An 18,526-nucleotide genomic window follows, 5' to 3' on the forward strand; every position below is an offset into this window, starting at 1 on the left:
GGAGGAGAGGGGAGGGTGGCAGCAGCAAGAGGAGGGCTTCAAGTGCATTAGGGCGCCGACCCCTTGCCTCCTCTTATATAGCCATCTAGGGCTCCTACAATCTAGGAGCCCTAGAGTTAATTCCATAAGAAGGGGGCGCCGGCCCCTCTCTTCATGCCGCACACAAGGAGAGGAGGAGGGGCGTGATCCCTCCTTCTTGTGATGCCCTAATCCTCCTCTAAGGAGGATTAGGTGTCCCTCTTATGGCTAAGTCCTAATCCTATTAGGCTTTAACCAAATCATGAATCAATTGGGTTCAATCCATGCTAGTCCTAATCCTATTAGAACTTGAATGAACCATGACTCAATTGAACTCTTCAATCCTAATCCAATTAGGAGTCATGTTGATTCATTAGATTAATAATTAATTTAGACTTAAGAAATCCTAATCCAATTAGGATGTATTTAATTTTAGTCCTAATCCAATTAGGACTCTATTTGAATCCGAAGTCCTAATCCAATTAGGATTTCTAGGAATCCTACTCCAAGTAGGAATCCAATTTTAATTCAAAATTCCTAATCTCATTAGGGTTGTAGGAATCCTATTCCAAGTAGGAATCCCAGTCCTACTCCAACTAGGATTTCCAGTCCTAATCCAATTAGGACTCTAGGAATCCTACCCGAAGTAGGATTTGTGTTTAAGTCCAATTAATTAATTCCCTTTGTTCCTTCTTCAACCGAATATCAATCGAATTGATTACTCGTGATTCATAATCACTATTCAACCATCGGATCGGTCAATACTTCTAGTGTGTGTGACCCCATAGGTTCTACTCTGACTGGTAGTGAGATATATTATGATCTCTATCATAATATCATTGAAAACTCCTTTCAATGGGTTGGAACGATTCCAACTCAACTCATTAGGGTTTATCGATCATCAAGATAATCCCTATGAGTCCCACCATCCACCAGTGACACCTAGCAGCATGTAGTGGCTACCCAGTAGAATAGAAAGATGAACCTCTAGGTGCAGTTAACATGTGATACAGTCCTACTATCGTGGATCCCCACAGGATGGAGGTCATGGACAACTCATCAAACCCCATCGTCTGTCATATGTCAAGATTTATTCGACTTGAGTTCGATAGTGGAAAACTCTTTTTCCACTTTATATTACTGCCCTGGCCAAGGTCTTAGAACTCAGTCTAACAAATCACATAGGATCACTCCTCTTCTATCAAGGTCGATAGATTCCTTATAGGTGCATACCCTACTCCTACAGTGAACTTACTGCAGCCAATCTACACTGCATAGACCCATATGGCTAGAGACCATGTATGTGTGCAGTCAAACTACAATAACCTCACTGTGAGTAGCCGAAGCATCGCAGGTCAAAGGACCAGTCACACTACTGCAACATCAAGCAAGTCACTGACGAGTGGATAGACATCCAAGTGACTTCTTATCTTGGTCACGCTCAGTACCCTTGTTCTCTAACAAGCACCTGCACTATCACTTCAGTGTCCCTATACTGTGGACTCAAGTCTCGTCCATCCAGAAGGAAAGTGATCTGTGCACTGATCGGATCGATCACCGTCCTCGTGATGATCCATTGATCAGGAGCATTTAGAAATTAATCACCAATGATACATGGCTCAAATTCTCAACTCTTGAGAATATGTATCATCATCTTATTAATTTCTTGGACGATTCATAGACACATAAATAATATGAATGAAAAGATGCCTTTTATTTATTCAATAATAAACAGTCAAGTACAAAATTATGTCCCTAGAATCAACAATGTGTCAGCCAAATTGGCTTCTAGGGCATACATCTAACACCAACAATCTACACCGTTGGTTTTACGGGCTCACCAACAAACCTTACAAAGTAATTAAGAAAAAAGAGTTTGAAACTCCTAGAAGAGCAAATATAACAATTTTACACTAATAGAAGAGATAAGAAAATAGTTATGGATGCTCTTCTCTTCTTTGCCAAGGTTACTTCACTTCACAATGGTTTGGTGGAGCTATTGAATGCACACTCAGATTACTCAACCACCTCCTTTTTGAGACTTAAATGGAGAACCTTGATGAAGGATGCTAGGGCTTGCTTTGACTTGAATGAACTATTGATTTCTTGGCAAAAAAGATACTTTCTCTGATGAATAGTGTCACTTTAAATACTTGCCCACCTCTATTGGTCACTCCCTATTGGTTAGATTTGAAAAACTAGCCGTTACTAGCCGTTGGGAGGTCAAAAAGCACTTATGCAGAACTAGCCGTTATGCTCTTGCCCGTGCTGGGGTCGACCCAAACTTTCCTGAGGTCGACTCAACTTGCTGTTCATCAGACTTGGGGTCGACTCAACTTCCTCTAGGGTCGACCCAACTTTCTATGGGGTCGACCCCTGCTACAGTGGAGTCGGCCTTCTCAGAAACCATAGAACTTTGTATTTTCGGCTATTTTCACTGGGGTCAACTCAAGCTTTCTTGGGGTCGACCCGTGCTACAGTGGGGTCGACTCAAGTTCCATTGGGGTCGACCCTCTCAGGGATTCCAGAGACATGGTTTTTGAACACATATCCTTAGGGTCGACTCATGTTCAGTTGGGGTCGACTCCATTGGGGTCGACTCAAGTGTTCCTGGGGTCGGCTCAAGGAATCTTGGGGTCGACCCTCTCAGTGAATTCCAAAGAGTTGTTTTCTTGAGGCTTCAAACTGGGGTCGGCTCAAGGTTCTTTGGGGTCGGCTCCTCACCTGGGGTCGGCTCAAAGATACATAGGGTCGACTCCACTTACTGTTCATCTGTGCCATTTTTGCAGAGGTATGCTAGATAGTTCCAAGGTGTGCAAGGATCGACTCCACTTAAGCTGGGGTCGACTCAATCCACACTTTCCTGCATCTTAAGGTTAGACTAATTCATATAATCAATGAAACATATTTCAAGCAATTTTGAATGCATGCCACAATAGAACTACATACCCTTAACAATGAAAATTACTGTTTTGCCCTTAAGAGTATATTTAATTTGAAACTTTGCTGAATTAGAATTAAGAGTTCTCTATCACTTTTCTACTACAAATTTTATCTCGTTGTTAATCATTGAAAGACGTCTTGATTTCATTCTCTTAATATATCATGAATGTATCGAGGGTGTCGTATTCATTAGTGATGTATCACGTTAAACTGAATTATTAATTTGATATTCCCTCAATGGTTGTATTAATCATCGAAATAACACTATCATCCTCAATCTCTTCCTTTTTGATAATTACAAAACATTGAGCACGAGCAAATTGACACTTATAGTGAATTTAGGAGTTTTGATTTAGAAAGAGCTTAAGTTGCTGAATTTTAGCTTTTCAAATTTAAAAGTGAAAGCTTCCCCTCTTTAATCGAAATATTGTCAATTTGAGCTTTTGATTTTCTCCTCCTTTCTTTTGTATTTTATTAAAGATGAAACTTCAAGAATTTGAGATAAAGCAAGAATTTCATATTATGTATCGAAGCATGAGGAGTATGTGCCAAATTCAGAAATTTTGATTGAAAATTCAGACTTTCTTATTTTGAAAATTTTTATTATTACATATTGCTCCCCCTTAAGTGAATATAATCTCTTTCTTTAATTTTCAAACTTATTTCTTCCCCTATATCGCAATTCCCCCCCTATATCGCAACTTCTTTCTTTTCTTACTTCTCCCTCTTTTTGTTATCATCAAAAGAATGTATAACAATAGATAAGTAGAAGCAATAAATGATAAAATCCAAATTCCATTGATCAAAATGAAACATTGTAGTATACTAATGCCAAAAGTACAATGTTCTTCAATTAAGGTGTAAAGTACATCAACAAAGTAAAATGCATATGAGAACTAGATAAATCCTAGGCACTAATCATGATGGACTCCTGTAGTGCTATCATCGGGCCTAGGGGGAATCTAATGGCTGTGATCTAGTCCTCATCCTCCTAGCATAAGTGGTGAGGGGAGGTTTGGCCTGATGGGACTGAGTCTGTCATGGACCTCTGTGAGCTGGGTGACTCTGTGCCAAAATCTCTGACTCAGCTACTCGGGGCATATATGGACTATGAGCCTCTCTCTCTCTCTAATGCTGTCACCTGATCTCTGAGGCTTCTAATCTCAGCAGTCATACTGTCCATCCTGCTCATCATGCCATCAGAGAGAGTCCTCACCCGAGCTGACATAAGCTCAGTCATCCTACTCCAAAACTTCTCTGTACATCCCGTAGGTGTGGATGACGAAGGTCCAGCCTCTGAAGGTGCTGTAGGATGATCCGCAGGTATCTCAGGCTCAGGGATAGAGTCTCCAATATCTGGTGCATCACCCTCTGGTGCATGTACCCCTGCACCTCCACGCACCCACTGACCATCCACCTTCTCATGCGCACTAGAGACCGTGCAGTGTAGGTGTCGATAAATAGCAAATGCCTAGATATCTCTCCCTCCACACATATGTCATGCTGCCTGAATATCAGGGTGAGTATCATACCATAGGGCAAGGAGACTCTCGATTTGCATATGGCCTCTCGCATCTGCCTAATCATCATAGCTGGAAGATTCAAGAAAATACCCTGAATGACATGCTCCATAATAGCCAAGTCATGCTCAGATACATGATCAAATCTTCCACTCTTCGGAAACAATATCCGACCTATGAAGTTATACAATAACCTCATCTCAGCTGATAGAGAGCTAGCTATTAAATTTTCTGAATAGTCAAAGTCATCTCTCTCAAAAATTATCTGTAAAGCCCTCAACTTGTTCTCTGGTTTTTCTGGTATGGCTCCTTCACAGGGGAGATCAAGCAACTCACTTAGGCTTTCCTCTGAAACATGAACTTGTACTCCTCGGACCTCAGACACAAGCCCTCCCGGACCGACTTTTAGAAATGCATAGAACTCACGAACTAAGCCCGAGTAGGTCACCAAATCTAGGAAGCAAAGATACTCCCATTCTTGCCTTCGAATCCAACCACCCAACCGGAACCCTTCTTGATCCAAAAATTCGGAATGGATCCGTCTACCCATGGTTACCGGTCTCCCTGCATATTTAGCAAGTTGAACTCAGGAGAAGGAGGTGGAGGAGGCTCCACACGTGTCTCACCTCGTGAAGAAACTGTAGAAGACTCTCTAGCACGCCCTTCTACAATGGTTGGCCGTGAAACCCTCCTGGATCTCTGGCAACAGCTTGCTTGGATCCCATTTTTACCAAACCCTCACTTAGGTCTTGATCCAACGGCTTGGAGAAGCAATCTACTACTGTTTGGAGTTGATTGGAAGGGATTGGAGAGTGGAAAATAGGATTTTAAGAAGAAGACAAAAGAATAGAATGCCCTAAAATAGCTCACGGGTCTCCTTTAAAAACGGGGTCCCGCTGTTGGGTCGACCCCAGATTTTTCTTGGGTCGACTTAAGGAGGGGTCGACCCCATTCTAGCTCGGGTCGGCCCTAGTTCAGGCCAAATTTTTTTTTTTTTAATTCCTCCTTCTTTCTGATCCTTACCAAATCTTTATGGGACATTGATATATGAGTAAGGAATCTATAAATAAATGATTTTACTAATGTTTCATGGAATTTTCAAAATGGAAGGAGAGTATCATGAGACAACTTGTTCCTTTCAATTGGTTTTTTCTTTTTTTTAATCAAAGGGATCACATATGCCTAGTTTTCTTCTAAGCATGCAGAATCTATCTTCACTTAAAGGTTTTGTGAATATGTCAGCTAATTGTTTCTCGGTACATATATGCTCAATACATACATTCCCATTTTGCACATGATCTCTAATAAAATGATACCTTATTTCAATATGCTTGGCCTTAGAGTACTGAACCGGATTTTTGGTAAGGTTAATGGCACTAGTGTTATCACACTTTATAGGAATGTTGTCTAGTTTGATTCCATAGTCCTCTAGTTGTTACTTGAGCCATAGTACTTGAGCACAACAACTCCCGGCAGCTATGTATTCGGCCTCAACCGTTGACAATGCTACTGAATTCTGCTTTTTGCTAAACCATGATACTAAGTTATTCCCTAAAAATTGACATGTTCCACTAGTGCTCTTCCTATCTAATTTGCATCCAGCAAAATTTGCATCAGAATATGTAAGCAATTCTAGACAAGAGTCTCTAGAGTACCATAATCCTATGTTTGTGGTTCCACTCAGATATCTAAGGATTCTTTTGACAGCACTTAGATGTGACTCCTTAGGATCTGATTGGTATCTAGCACATATTCCCACACTAAATACTATGTCAGGCCTACTAGCAGTGAGGTAAAGCAAAGATCCAATTAAGCCTCTATAGAGCTTCATATTTACACTTTTTCCTTTTTCATCTTTGTCTAGTTTACTAGTAGGGTTCATTGGGGTGCCTATTCCCTTGTGATTTTCATTTCCAAACTTCTTTAGTATTTTCTTTGTGTACTTAGTTTGATGAATAAAGATGCCTTCCTTAGTTTGCTTGATTTGTAATCCGAGAAAGAAATTTAGTTCCCCCATCATACTCATCTCGAATTCTCCTTGCATTAATTCTGCAAATTCTTTGCAAAGAAGATCATTAGTGGCACCGAAAATTATGTCATCTACATATATTTGTACTACTAGCAGATTTTTATCTTTTCTCTTGAGAAAAAGTGTTTTATCTACATTTCCTCTACTAAAATCATTATTTAACAGAAATTTACTTAGTCGATCATACTATGCCCTAGGTGCTTGTTTCAATCCATATAGTGCCTTATGTAATCTAAATACGTGATCAAAAAATTCATGATTCTTAAAACCAGGGGGTTGCTCTACATATACTTCTTCTTCTATATAACCATTTAAGAAGGCACTTTTTACATCCATTTGATATAATTTGAAATCCATGAAGCATGCAAAAGCTAGAAGTAATCTAATAGCTTCTAATCTAGCCATGGGAGCAAATGTTTTTTTCAAAATCTATCCCTTCTTCTTGATTGTATCCCTTAGCTACAAGTCTAGCTTTATTTCTTATAACTACCCTATTTTCATCTAATTTATTTCTAAAATCCATTTTGTTCCAATTACAGAATTATGCTTTGGTCTCTCAGTTAATGTCCATACATTGCTTCTTTTAAATTGATTTAATTCTTCTTGCATAGCATTAATCCAATTTATGTCATTCTCAGCTTCTTCATAAGTTTTAGGTTCTATTTGTGAAACAAAGGCAAGATAGTTATTTAAATTTCTAAGAGAGGATCGAGTTCTTATCCCTTGAGATGGATCCCCAATAATTAAATCTTTGGGGTGTCCATGTGCGTACCTCCATTTCTTTGGCAAGTCTTGAGATTGTGGTGGCACACGATCATCTTCCTTTTTTTGATTTGGCATGTCATTAAGATTCAATTTTTCAAACTCAATAATTTCTGCATCATCATCAAAAGTACTTTCTCTCCTAGGAGACTCACTAGCAGACTCATTAAAAATAATATTAATTGACTCTTCAACTACAAGAGTTTTTTTGTTGAATACTCTGTATGCCCTGCTAGAAGTAGAGTATCCTAAGAAGATACCTTCATCTGACTTGGCATCAAATTTACTTAGATCCTCCTTGCCATTGTTTAAAATAAAACATCTACACCCAAATACTCTAAAATATTTAGCAGTTGGTTTCTTATTCTTCCAAAGTTCATAAAGAGTTTTCTTTGTTATAGGACATATTAAAACACGATTTAAAATATGGCTAATGTTTATGGCTTCAGCCCAAAAGTACTTTGGAAGATTTGACTCACACAACATCGTGCGTGCCATTCTACCAATGTCCTATTTTCTTTCAACAACCCCATTTTATTGAGGCATTCTACATGCTGAAAATTGATGAGAAATACCATTTTCATTACAGAATTCTTCAAAGTGTTGATTTTCAAATTCAGTTCCATGATCACTTCGAATTGCAATTAAGGTGAGCTTCTTTTCAGTTATGATATTTTTATAATATTTCAAGAATGCTGAAAATACTTCATTCTTATGTGCAAGAAATGAAACCCATATATATCTTGAGAAATCATCTACTATAACTAGTCCATACTTTTTTTCTCTTAGACTTGTAGTTCTAGTAGGCCCAAATAGATCCATGTGTATGAGTTCAAAAGGCCTAGTGGTTGATACTACATTCTTTAATTTGAAAGATGATTTTGTTTGCTTTCCTAATGACCATGGTCCACAGATTTTATCTTTTTCAAAAATCAATTTTGGTACATCTTTTATCAAATCCTTTTTCACTAGTTTTGATATTAAGTCCATACTAGCATGTCCTAGTCTACAGTGCCAAAACCAACTTGTTTCACTTTTCCTTTCTTCATTAGTGATTAAGTATAATCCATTTTTCTTGCCTAAGTCATGAAGATCTACCATATAAATATTTTCATGCCTATGTCCCATAAGTACAATGCTATTATCTTTAGGATTTGTGATTATGCATACTGAGGCTTCAAATATGACTTTAAGACCTTTATCACAAAAATTGACTTATGCTAAGTAAGTTATGTTTCAGACCATTAACTAATAAAATATTTTCTATAAAAGTGGATGGAGTATTATAAATTTTATCCTTTCCAATAATAAGTCATTTTCCATTGTCTCTATAGGTTACCACTCCACCCTCCTTAGATTCTAAAGTGAAAAATTGTTCTATGTCACCTGTTATGTGTCTTGAACAGCCGCTATCTAGATACCATCATCTGTCCCTCTTTTTAGCTGTAAGACACTCCTACAATCAAAATCAAGAATGTACTTTAGGTACCCAAACTATGTTGGGTCCTTTAGGGTTAGTACCTAATGTTCCTTTTGGAACCCAAATTTTTTTAGATTTTAGCTTACTCTTTTCACTCAATTTGTTATAATTGAACTTTCTAAAATTACATTTATATGCTTTGTGTCCTACTTTATTGCAACAATGACAAGTTATATTTTTATTTTTGGCTTTCACAAATATGTTCTTTAAGTATTTTTGCTTTCTATTTGTTTTTATCCTAACCCTGCTTTATCATATACAGCTTTTTGACTATCAAGAATCATATTTAATTTAGTTGAGCTAAGTGTAAACTTGTCCACTAAGGATTTGTATTTTTCTGCTTCTTCTTTTAGCTTGAAATTTTCAGTAATTAGACTTTTAGTTTCATTAGTGAACTTCCTACTTAATGTTTCATAGTCATTAGATAGTTTCAGCTTTTCTTTGATAAGAGATTGATTTTCATCTTTTAGAACTTTATTTTTATTGATTAGTTTCTTGTGTTCTTCCATGAGTTCTAAAAATGCATCATGTAATTCTTCTACCGTAAAATCACATTCAAGTTCAGAATCTACCTCATCGTCATTGGCCATGTAGCAGATTTGGGCTGTCTCTTGTTGATCTTCCTCTTCCGAGCTTGACTCCTCACTTTCACTCCATTCAGCCATGAGGTTCCTCTTTTTAAGCTTTCTTGCCATCCATTTCAATTCTAGGCAATCTATCTTGAAATGCACGGGCTTGTTATACTCATAGCAAATTGGTATTTCTTTTTCTTTTTCTTTGTCCTTTCATTTTTCCTTGCTCGAGCTACCTTTAAGGAAGGGCTTCCTTTTATGAAATTTCTTCTTCTCTCTCATAAATTTTCTGAATTTTCTTGCGAGCATAGCCATTCCTTCTTCATCATATTCTTCCTCATCATCAGACTCCTCTGATTCAATTTTCTGTTTTGGAGTCGTAGACTTCAAGGCAATGGTCTTCTTTTTCTTGACCTCCTCTTCTGAGTTTTGCTTCATGGTCAACTCATGGGTCATGAGTGATCCTAGAAGTTCTTCCAATTGTAGTATATTGAGGTCCTTTGCTTCTTGAATTGTAGTTACCTTGGCCTCCCAAACTCTTGGTAGTGACCTGAGAATTTTTCGCACTAGTTCAGAGTTAGTATAAGACTTTCCTAAACTCTTTAGTCCATTTATGATTTCTGTGAATCGAGTGAACATTTCAGTTATGGACTCTTTGGATTCCATTTTAAACAATTCATACCTATGTACTAATATATTTATTTTTGACTCTTTAACCTGATTAGTTCCTACATGTGTGACCTCTAGTTTATCCCAAATTTTTTTCGCGGAGATGCATGTAGATATTCTATTAAATTCACTTACATCTAGTGAGCAGTAAAGTACATTAAATACTTTAGCATTTAATTGTGCTAGTCTTCTATCACTCTCATTCCAATCCATTTCTGGTTTAGGAATGATTGTGCCCTCTATACTAATTGTGGTTGTGTGTGGTCCTCTAGTTATGATATTCCACAAGTCATAATCTAGAGCTTGAATGAATATCCTCATCCTAGCTTTCCAATATGTGTAATTAGTATCATTAAACAGAGGAGTTCTATTTGTGAATTTCCCCTCGCTCATAGAACATCCTACTTGGGTTTCATGATCTTTGACTCTTGATCGTGAGATCAACAAATACTATGAGAGCACCTAGCTCTGATACTACTTGTTGCCCAAGGTGACAAGCCAAGAGGGGGGGGGGTGAATTGATTTTTCTAAATTTTTCAATCCCTTAATTAAATCAATTGATGAGTGAGTGGTTTAGTTAATATTAATTGAGTGTATGTAGTGAAGTTAGAACAATACACAATACAAACACATAAGAAGTATAGTGGTTCGGTGCTCTCCTAAGTACCTACATCCACTCCCCAAACGTTTTCTTGGGAATTCACTATAATCCCGCGGATTACAGTTGGATTGTTTTCCTGGCTCACAATCCAAAAACCTTTACATTTTGGTTTTTCAGGATCACCAAAAATCTATGTTGGTTTTGCGGGCTCACCAACAACTTACACCGTTGGTTTTACGGGCTCACCAATAAACCTTACAAAGTAATTAAGAAAAAAGAGTTTGAAACTCCTAGAAGAACAAATATAACAATTTTACACTAATAGAAGAGATGAGAAAATAGTTATCGCTTTGAGGATGCTCTTCTCTTCTTTGCCAAGGTTACTTCACTTCACAATGGTTTGGTGGAGCTGTTGAATGCACATCCAGATTGCTCAACCACCTCCTTTTTGAGACTTAAATGGAGAACCTTGATGAAGGATGCTGAGCTTGCATTGACTTGAATGAACTATTGATTTCTTGGCAAACGATACTTCTTCTGATGAATAGTATCACTTCAAATACTTGCCCACCTCTATTGGTCACTCCCTATTGGTTAGATTTGAAAAACTAGCCGTTATTAGCTGTTAGGAGGTCAAAAAGCACTTCTGCAGAACTAGCCGTTATGCCATTGCCCGTGCTAGGGTCGACTCAAACTTTTCTAGGGTCGACTCAACTTACTGTTCATCAGACTTGGGGTCGACTCAACTTCCTCTAGGATCGACCCAACTTTCTATGGGGTCGATCCCTGCTACAGTGGGGTCGGCCTTCTCAGGAACCACAGAACCTTGTATTTTCGGCTGTTTTCACTGGGGTCGACTCAAGCTTTCTTGGGGTCGACCCGTGCTATAGTGGGGTCGACTCAAGTTCCATTGGGGTCGACCCTCTCAGGGTTCCAGAGACATGGTTTTGAACACATATCCTTAGGGTCGACTTATGTTCAGTTGGGGTCGGCTCCATTGGGGTTGACTCAAGTATTCCTAGGGTCGGCTCCAGCTGGGGTCGGCTCAAGGAATCTTGGGGTCGACCCTCTTAGTGAATTCCAGAGAGTTGTTTTCTTGAGGCTTCAAACTGGGGTCGGCTCAAGGTTCTTTGGGATCGGCTCCTCACCTGGGATCGGCTCAAAGATACATGGGGTCGACTCCACTTACTGTTCATCTATGCCATTTTTGCAGGGGTGTGCCAGATGGTTCCAAGATGTGCCAGGGTCGACTCCACTTAAGCTAGGGTCAACTCAATCCACACTTTTCTGCATCTTAAGGTTAGACTAATTCATATAATCAATGAAACATATTTCAAGCAATTTTGAATGCATGCCACGATAGAGCTACATACCCTTAACAATAAAAATTACTGTTTTGCCCTTAAGAGTATATTTCACTTGAAACTTTGCTGAATTAGAATTAAGAGTTCTCTATCACTTTTCTACTACAAATTTTATCTCATTGTTAATCATTGGAAGATGTCTTGATCTCATTCTCTTAATATATCATGAATGTATCGAGGGTGTCGTATTCATTAGTGATATATCACGTTAAACTGAATCATTAATTTGATATTCCCTCAATGGTTGTATTAATCATCGAAATAATACTATCATCCTCACTTTTTATCTAGACTCTTGGAATTGGAAGAAGAGAAAATTTTGATTGTCTTTGAAATGATCCCTAGAGCCCTTATATAAGCTCAGGCCCGTCAAAAGAAGCAAACTCTCCTCCTGCAGATTGATGACGTGTCTTCTTGTGCTTTTTTGATCATGCGGCTTATTGCATCTTGGCCGTCCATGCTTTCTTCCTTCTTCAAGGGGTCTTTCCATGCTTGCTCTTGCGCTAGATGCATGACACTTGTCATGGTTTGCTTTCTTTGGAAATTTTTTCATGTTTGCTCCCTTGCTTGTGCAGGATGCTTGCCACTTGGTCGTTGACCAATTTGGTTTTAAAATATTTAATTTAATTCAACATAGGTGGCTTTAACAGCACTGAGTTGGTGGTAATGGAAACAGAAAAAGAGAAACAAAATCAGGATAAAGGCTGCACAACGCCACCTAAAATCCAGCAAAAGATCAGAGAAATGAGTTCGCTTTGTGATAACAAGCAAGAGAGTCTCTACTTTTTTTTTTTTTGTGTGTGGGTGGTGGTACTATTGGTCGTTTTAAAGTGAATTTATGGCGGGTTTTTAAGGCAGACAGGAAGGAGATATGGGTGTCTTAGGAGATTGTTAGCTTGCTCCCATGGCCTTATTATTCTCTAAAGGGATGGGAAATGCCAGCCAGTGAGGAGGAAAAGCCCTAAGGGGAGTAGGGCTCAAGTGTGGAAGGATAGCAACAAGCATAGGTTCACAGAATCCAAAGGAACCTCGGCCCTTCAGGATTCTCTCCGATCTATTACACTGTTGATACCTCTGGTGTCTCGGTGCTGTTTTTTTTTTTTCTTTTTCCTTCTGTTTTTTGATTTTTGTTTCTTTTAACTTTTGAAGGGAGAAAGTGATGGAACGCTCAACTAAATATGTGTCATGTGCCAATTTTCTACAATGGAATTGGATTTTGGAAGAAGGTGTGGCTTGTAAACAGACTCAGTTAGTAGGTAATGGGTCACCTATTCTGACTGGAGGTCAATTGCAAGTCTTTCGGAGTCTTGGATTGCCCAGCACCTCATAATTATGATATGATTAATTAAATTTATCCAAATTTTTATCCAAAAGCATGGTAAAATTTTTATTTACTTATATATTTTTATAAAAAAAATTATTTGCACGTCTACCTATTAAGAATATTTTAATTATTTTAATTTAAAATCGTTAATTTTTTAATGGCGTAAGATGGTATTACGAAGGTATACATACAAATATTAATTTTGAAAGGGTATTCACGTAAAATTCTATATTTAGAAAGGTATCTATGAAAAAAAAAAACTTTTTTTTATTTTCCGAAGCCTGGACTGATGGATCCTGGCCATCCAAAAAAAGGGATAAGGTACTCCGAGAGAGAGAGAGAGAGAGAGTTTTGCCGCATACCTGGAGGCGGATGATGCCGGAGGTGGAGGGAGGCGGGTCCGCAACCACCAAAGCGGAAATCGCCGACTTGAGCTCCGACACCGCCGACTCGGGAGCGGAGACCGCGGGGAGAGTCCTCGTCTCGCAGATGCCCACCGGCACCACCATTCCTCCCCTTCCGCACCCGTTCATGGACAGACTGCACGGGCGATACCTCTGCCCACCCTCGCTCTATTAATTAAAAAAGGATGCAAAAGGAAAGAAAGCAAACACGCAAATTGGAGTTTTAGATAAACCAAGCCTTACGTGTCGAGCCGGAGGAACGGCTTGCCGGCAAAGGGAGGAGGACTCCGGAATTGGCAAACTTCCGGTGGAGTGAGCAGCCATTGTCATGGAGATTCCTCTCAAAAAAATAAAAAAATAAAAGAAAAACGAAAAGAAAAAACGATGAAGGTGCGGAAGAGCTCGAGAGCGTGGGCCGAGTGCTTCACACACGCCAGTACACTATTTCAAGTGTTAAACATTAAAAAAATACTTATTTAATATATTTTTCAAATATCAAAATAATAATTTATGAATAAATTAATATTTTTTAAGTGAGGGAAAATTTTGATCCTTAAATAATTATTGAAATAAAGTGAATGAAAAAAATAAGAGATAATCTCATCAATAGCCGCACCAGCAATACTCGTAGCAGTAAAAATAGCGACGCCATGGCAATGAAATTAGCAGACCAATAACAACAACAATAATACCAACAACAAGGGGAATACCAACAGTTATAATAACGATACTTTTAGTTTGGGGCCATACTTTTTGAAGATATTAAGATATGTAGTCATTCCTTCTTCATCCCATGTGATTCTCAGTCCATCTCCATCGCTACCTCTATTTTTTTTTATAGATCACTTCATTTCTTAATATTTCTTTTATTGTATTACACTACATCTATCTCAATATTCTTATTTTTATCATATTTATCTTGTTTATATATTATTTTATAACTATCCAATATTCTATACCATGAAGCATTAGCTAGTCGAATGGTTATTTTATAATTTTTTCTTTTCATCTTAGTAGGTATCCTACAGTCACCTGCACTTCTCTATTTTATCCGCATGCTTTTTTAATCTCGTGGATAACATTCTCTTCAATCTTTCATTTCTTATGAACAGTGGATCTTAAATATTAAAAAATATTAACTTCACGGTCCTTAATTTTCACTCTACCTTTATCTCCATTTCTAATTTTTTTAGTACCATATTTCATGCATTCCATCTTAATTTTCCTTAATCTAAAATTATTCCATAATTTCAACTTATGATCAACTCTGACCTCAATTTCATCCGCTAAAACTATATCACCCATAAATAATATATATTAAAAAAATATCATCCTAAATATGCTTAGTAAATGCATCTATAATTAATATTAAAAAAAAAGGTAATAATGCCATTATGATTATGATAGGTGGTTTAAGTACGATAAATACAACTTTCAAATATTCCACGTCAGTTAGAACTGGACAATTAAACCATGATACAAGGGAGAGGGATTCATTTTTTTCCCTTTTCTAAAAAAATATCTTCTCTAAGAATTTTTAAGAGAGAATTGTTTCTCCATTTTATTTGTTTAATATGGATAAGTTGGTTGGTTTGGTTGGCTAAGAATTGATCTCGATTTGTTGCTTTGTGTGGTCACATACTTGAATTTCTCCATCATCCCTGCCCTGCTTTATTTGACGATGTCAGACCGGGGCTGAGCTGGCATTTTGTCCTTGCCTTCCATATTTAAGTGCATGATACGTTTTGGACGATATGATTCAATGACGCATTAATGATCATCACAGTATCACACGGTCCTGGGTCTCAGATCCAGCAGACAAACCATCGGCCGCTGGGTCCCACCACTCCGACCTGCAAAAATTTTTTTTTTTTTTTGGTAAAAACAACTGCCCATTTCATACAACTCTAACGTAAAAACAACATTTCAAATCACGAAAAAGTAAAAGATACAAAGAAGGATGGACGTCTAATACAGACATCCAAAGAAAATCTCCGAAATACCGGACAACAAAGAAGGCGACCCAGTCTGCAGCCATGTTCACCTTTCTGAACACGTGTCCTATCTGAACATCACATATCAACCGAGCCATCCTACGGATCTCCCGGATGAGGGAATGACTATCACCAAACCGATCTGCCCCTCGAAGCCAATCGATAATCATAGATGAGTCTCCCTCGAGGTAGACCCGCTCCACACCAAGTATCTGCCACGCATAGCATATACCCTCCCAAGCTGCCCGCAGCTCTGCCTCAACCACTGTAAGTCCTGGCATGTGCCGCCCTCCTGTTGCAATCATCCTACCAAGGTAGTCTCTGATCACAAATCCAACCCCTCAAGTCACACCATCCATTGACCGACTGCCGTCGAAATTTACTTTAAGATAGCTAAGAGATGGGGGTACCCAAGAAACAAGGGCAAACAGGGGCGCTGAAGCAGCGTGAACGATACCCCAGATATCCCTGGCTATCCCAAAAGAAAATCCAACGGTAGCCGCAAGAACCTCCCTCGCATATAGCATCGCTCTGTCCACCACCATCCTCGGGGGCGACCTCCTCCCCTCAAATAGGCCGGTATTCCTGTCCAACCAAATGTACTAGGACAAGTATGCCACCAAAATTCCTGCCTCAGCAGATCTGGGACTCTACATGGACACTCTCAGCAGGTGAATCATATCCTGCGCAAGAACCACCGAGTCGGATAGTGGGATCGGTGACCTCCTCCATATCTCTCGGGCTCTAAGGCACTGCAGTAGGACATGCTCGGTTGTCTCCTCGATATCCGCACACTCCTCACAGCATTGAGAGACCACCATGCCATGCCGGACTAACAAGCTCCTCGCAGGAAGGCAGCCCCAGGCCACCTTCCAAATGAATAGCGCCACACGGGGGTGAATCCGCAGCCTCCATATCCAACCACCTTCAATCTGACGAGCTGGCTCCCTACCGATCAAGGCATGAAGATCTTTAGCTCGAACCCGCGACCGACCTGTCAGCATCCATACTAGCTTGGCAACCCCCCCCCCCCCCCCCCGGCGGGAACCGGAAGAGATAGAACCGACTCCGCCAACTGCTCCCCAAAACCCTTCCGGATAAGCTCCTCCCTCCATCGACCCCCCTCTAAAGTCAACAGCTCGCTAACCCTGCAGCCTGCTAATCTCATCGAATCCACTATGGTCGGCATGCGACAGATCGGCAGCTTGGTCACCTAGCTATCATCCAACACATCAATAGAACGACCATCATCTATGATCCATCTGATCTCCGGAAGCACCACCGCGGCTCTAGTACACGTCTTCCTCCAAACCGGTGAGTGGTGACGGCCAGCTCGCACCCCGGGAACCAAAGCGCCATACTTGGCCCTCATCAACGAGGACCACATACTCTCGGGCTCGAGCACAAATCTAACCGCGTGTCTAGCCGCTAAGGCCTCCCGCCTCACCACCAGGGACTGCACCCCCAAACCTCCGTAGCTAATCGGCTAGCACACAACATCCCATGCCATCAAATGGACCCCACCTCTGCCACTGCTCCTCCCCCAAATAAAGTTCCTGAGTAGCTGCTCAAGGGACCTCAAGACTGTAACTGGAATGATGACGTTGGAAAGTAGGTAGATAGGGAACGAGGTAAGAACTGATCAAACCAGAGTGATCCTACCCATCATAGAAAGTGTATGCATCTGCCACCCCTCTAATCTGCATCTGATACTGAGCTCCAGGGATGTACAGTCCCTACGCCGTAGCCACTGGCCCGAGAGTGGGACCCCCAAGTATGTCATCGTACCCTCCTACTCTCCTATCCCCAGGATCTCCAATATAGACCGCCTCACCGCCACTTTGGTCTTCGAGCTGAAAGTAATAGCTGACTTGGTCAAATTGACCCGCTGTCCCGATGCTGCACAGTAATCCCGAAGAATCTGACAAATAACCCGGGCCGCCTGCCGCGACGACCTGGCAGAAGCAAACAGTCATCAGCAAAAAGCAAGTGGGAGATCGGAGGGCCCCCTACCGCCGGTCTGTAAACCTCCAACTTCTGAGTAGCCACTGCCTGTCGTAGGGATCTAGATAGTGCATCTACACAAATAATGAATAATAGGGGAGAAAGAGGGCATCCCTGGCGCAACCCCCCTGACGACATAAAGAAGCGGGACGGCGTACCGTTCACCAAAATAGCAAAGGAGGGAGCACGAACACAGCCCATCACCCATCTGATCCAATTCTCATGAAATCCGAACCCTTGCAAGGACTGCTGCAAAAAATCCCATCTCACCCTATCATAGGCCCTCTCCATGTCAAGCTTGATCCCCATCAAGCTCCTCCTCACCGGAGCCCTGCCGAGATCAAACATGAACTCCTGGGCAATAAGCACATTGTCAGATATACTCCATGTCAGATTATCCCTGCACATGTTGCGATGATCGCAGCAGAAAGACACGCGCGGGGTTGTTCATCTCATGAACTTTCTAGGGAACGTAGATTTCAAAAATTTTCTAAAGTTCTCTAACTCCGATTTATGAAATCTAAAGGAAAGATTAAAATTAAAAGACTAGATTAATTTCAGATCTATTACAATTCCTAATTGTATAGAATTTATAAAGATTTAATTTTTACCTTTGAGCGGGTAGAACTTCACCGCTATCTGGTTCTCTTGAAGCCGCACAAGCGTCCAGCCTCTACAGTTATCCACACGAGGTACACATTGTTCCAAAATCTCACCGGGGTGCTAGCTCCCTTGCAGAGATCACCTTTGATGACTGAATTCCTCTCTTTTGAATCAACTCTTTGACTCCTTTAAGAGGAAGAAGAAGAAGGATGAAGAGGAGGAAGAGGAAGACGCTTCTT

General features: G+C 40.0%; 1 protein-coding gene across 16 annotated transcripts in view; it reads right to left on the reverse strand.

Annotated features, from left to right (window-relative positions):
- The window catches only part of ICS2 (isochorismate synthase 2), a 44,424-nt gene extending 29,685 nt beyond the window's left edge, over positions 1-14,739 (reverse strand). For 3 of the 16 annotated variants that reach the window (XR_015973240.2, XM_088710915.2, XM_039119183.3), the window contains exons 1-2: positions 13,930-14,721; positions 13,645-13,839 (exon numbers count right to left, since the gene is read on the reverse strand). Coding sequence is in view for 10 of the 16 variants with exons in the window: in XM_088710915.2 (XP_088567041.2) it covers positions 13,645-13,839; positions 13,930-14,016 (282 nt within the window). In the remaining 6 variants the exon portion in view is untranslated. Of the gene's footprint in view, positions 1-9,324; positions 9,875-13,644; positions 13,840-13,929 lie in introns of all 16 variants that reach the window. The other 13 variants (XR_015973238.2, XM_088710911.2, XR_016398194.1 and 10 more) reach the window with 11 other exon arrangements.
- Positions 14,740-18,526: the final 3,787 nt, after the last annotated feature.

The sequence above is a fragment of the Phoenix dactylifera genome, chromosome 1, assembly GCF_051530095.1.
Source record: "Phoenix dactylifera cultivar Ajwa chromosome 1, Ajwa_hap1_PhDact_Kaust_v1.1, whole genome shotgun sequence".
Lineage (NCBI taxonomy): Eukaryota > Viridiplantae > Streptophyta > Magnoliopsida > Arecales > Arecaceae > Phoenix > Phoenix dactylifera.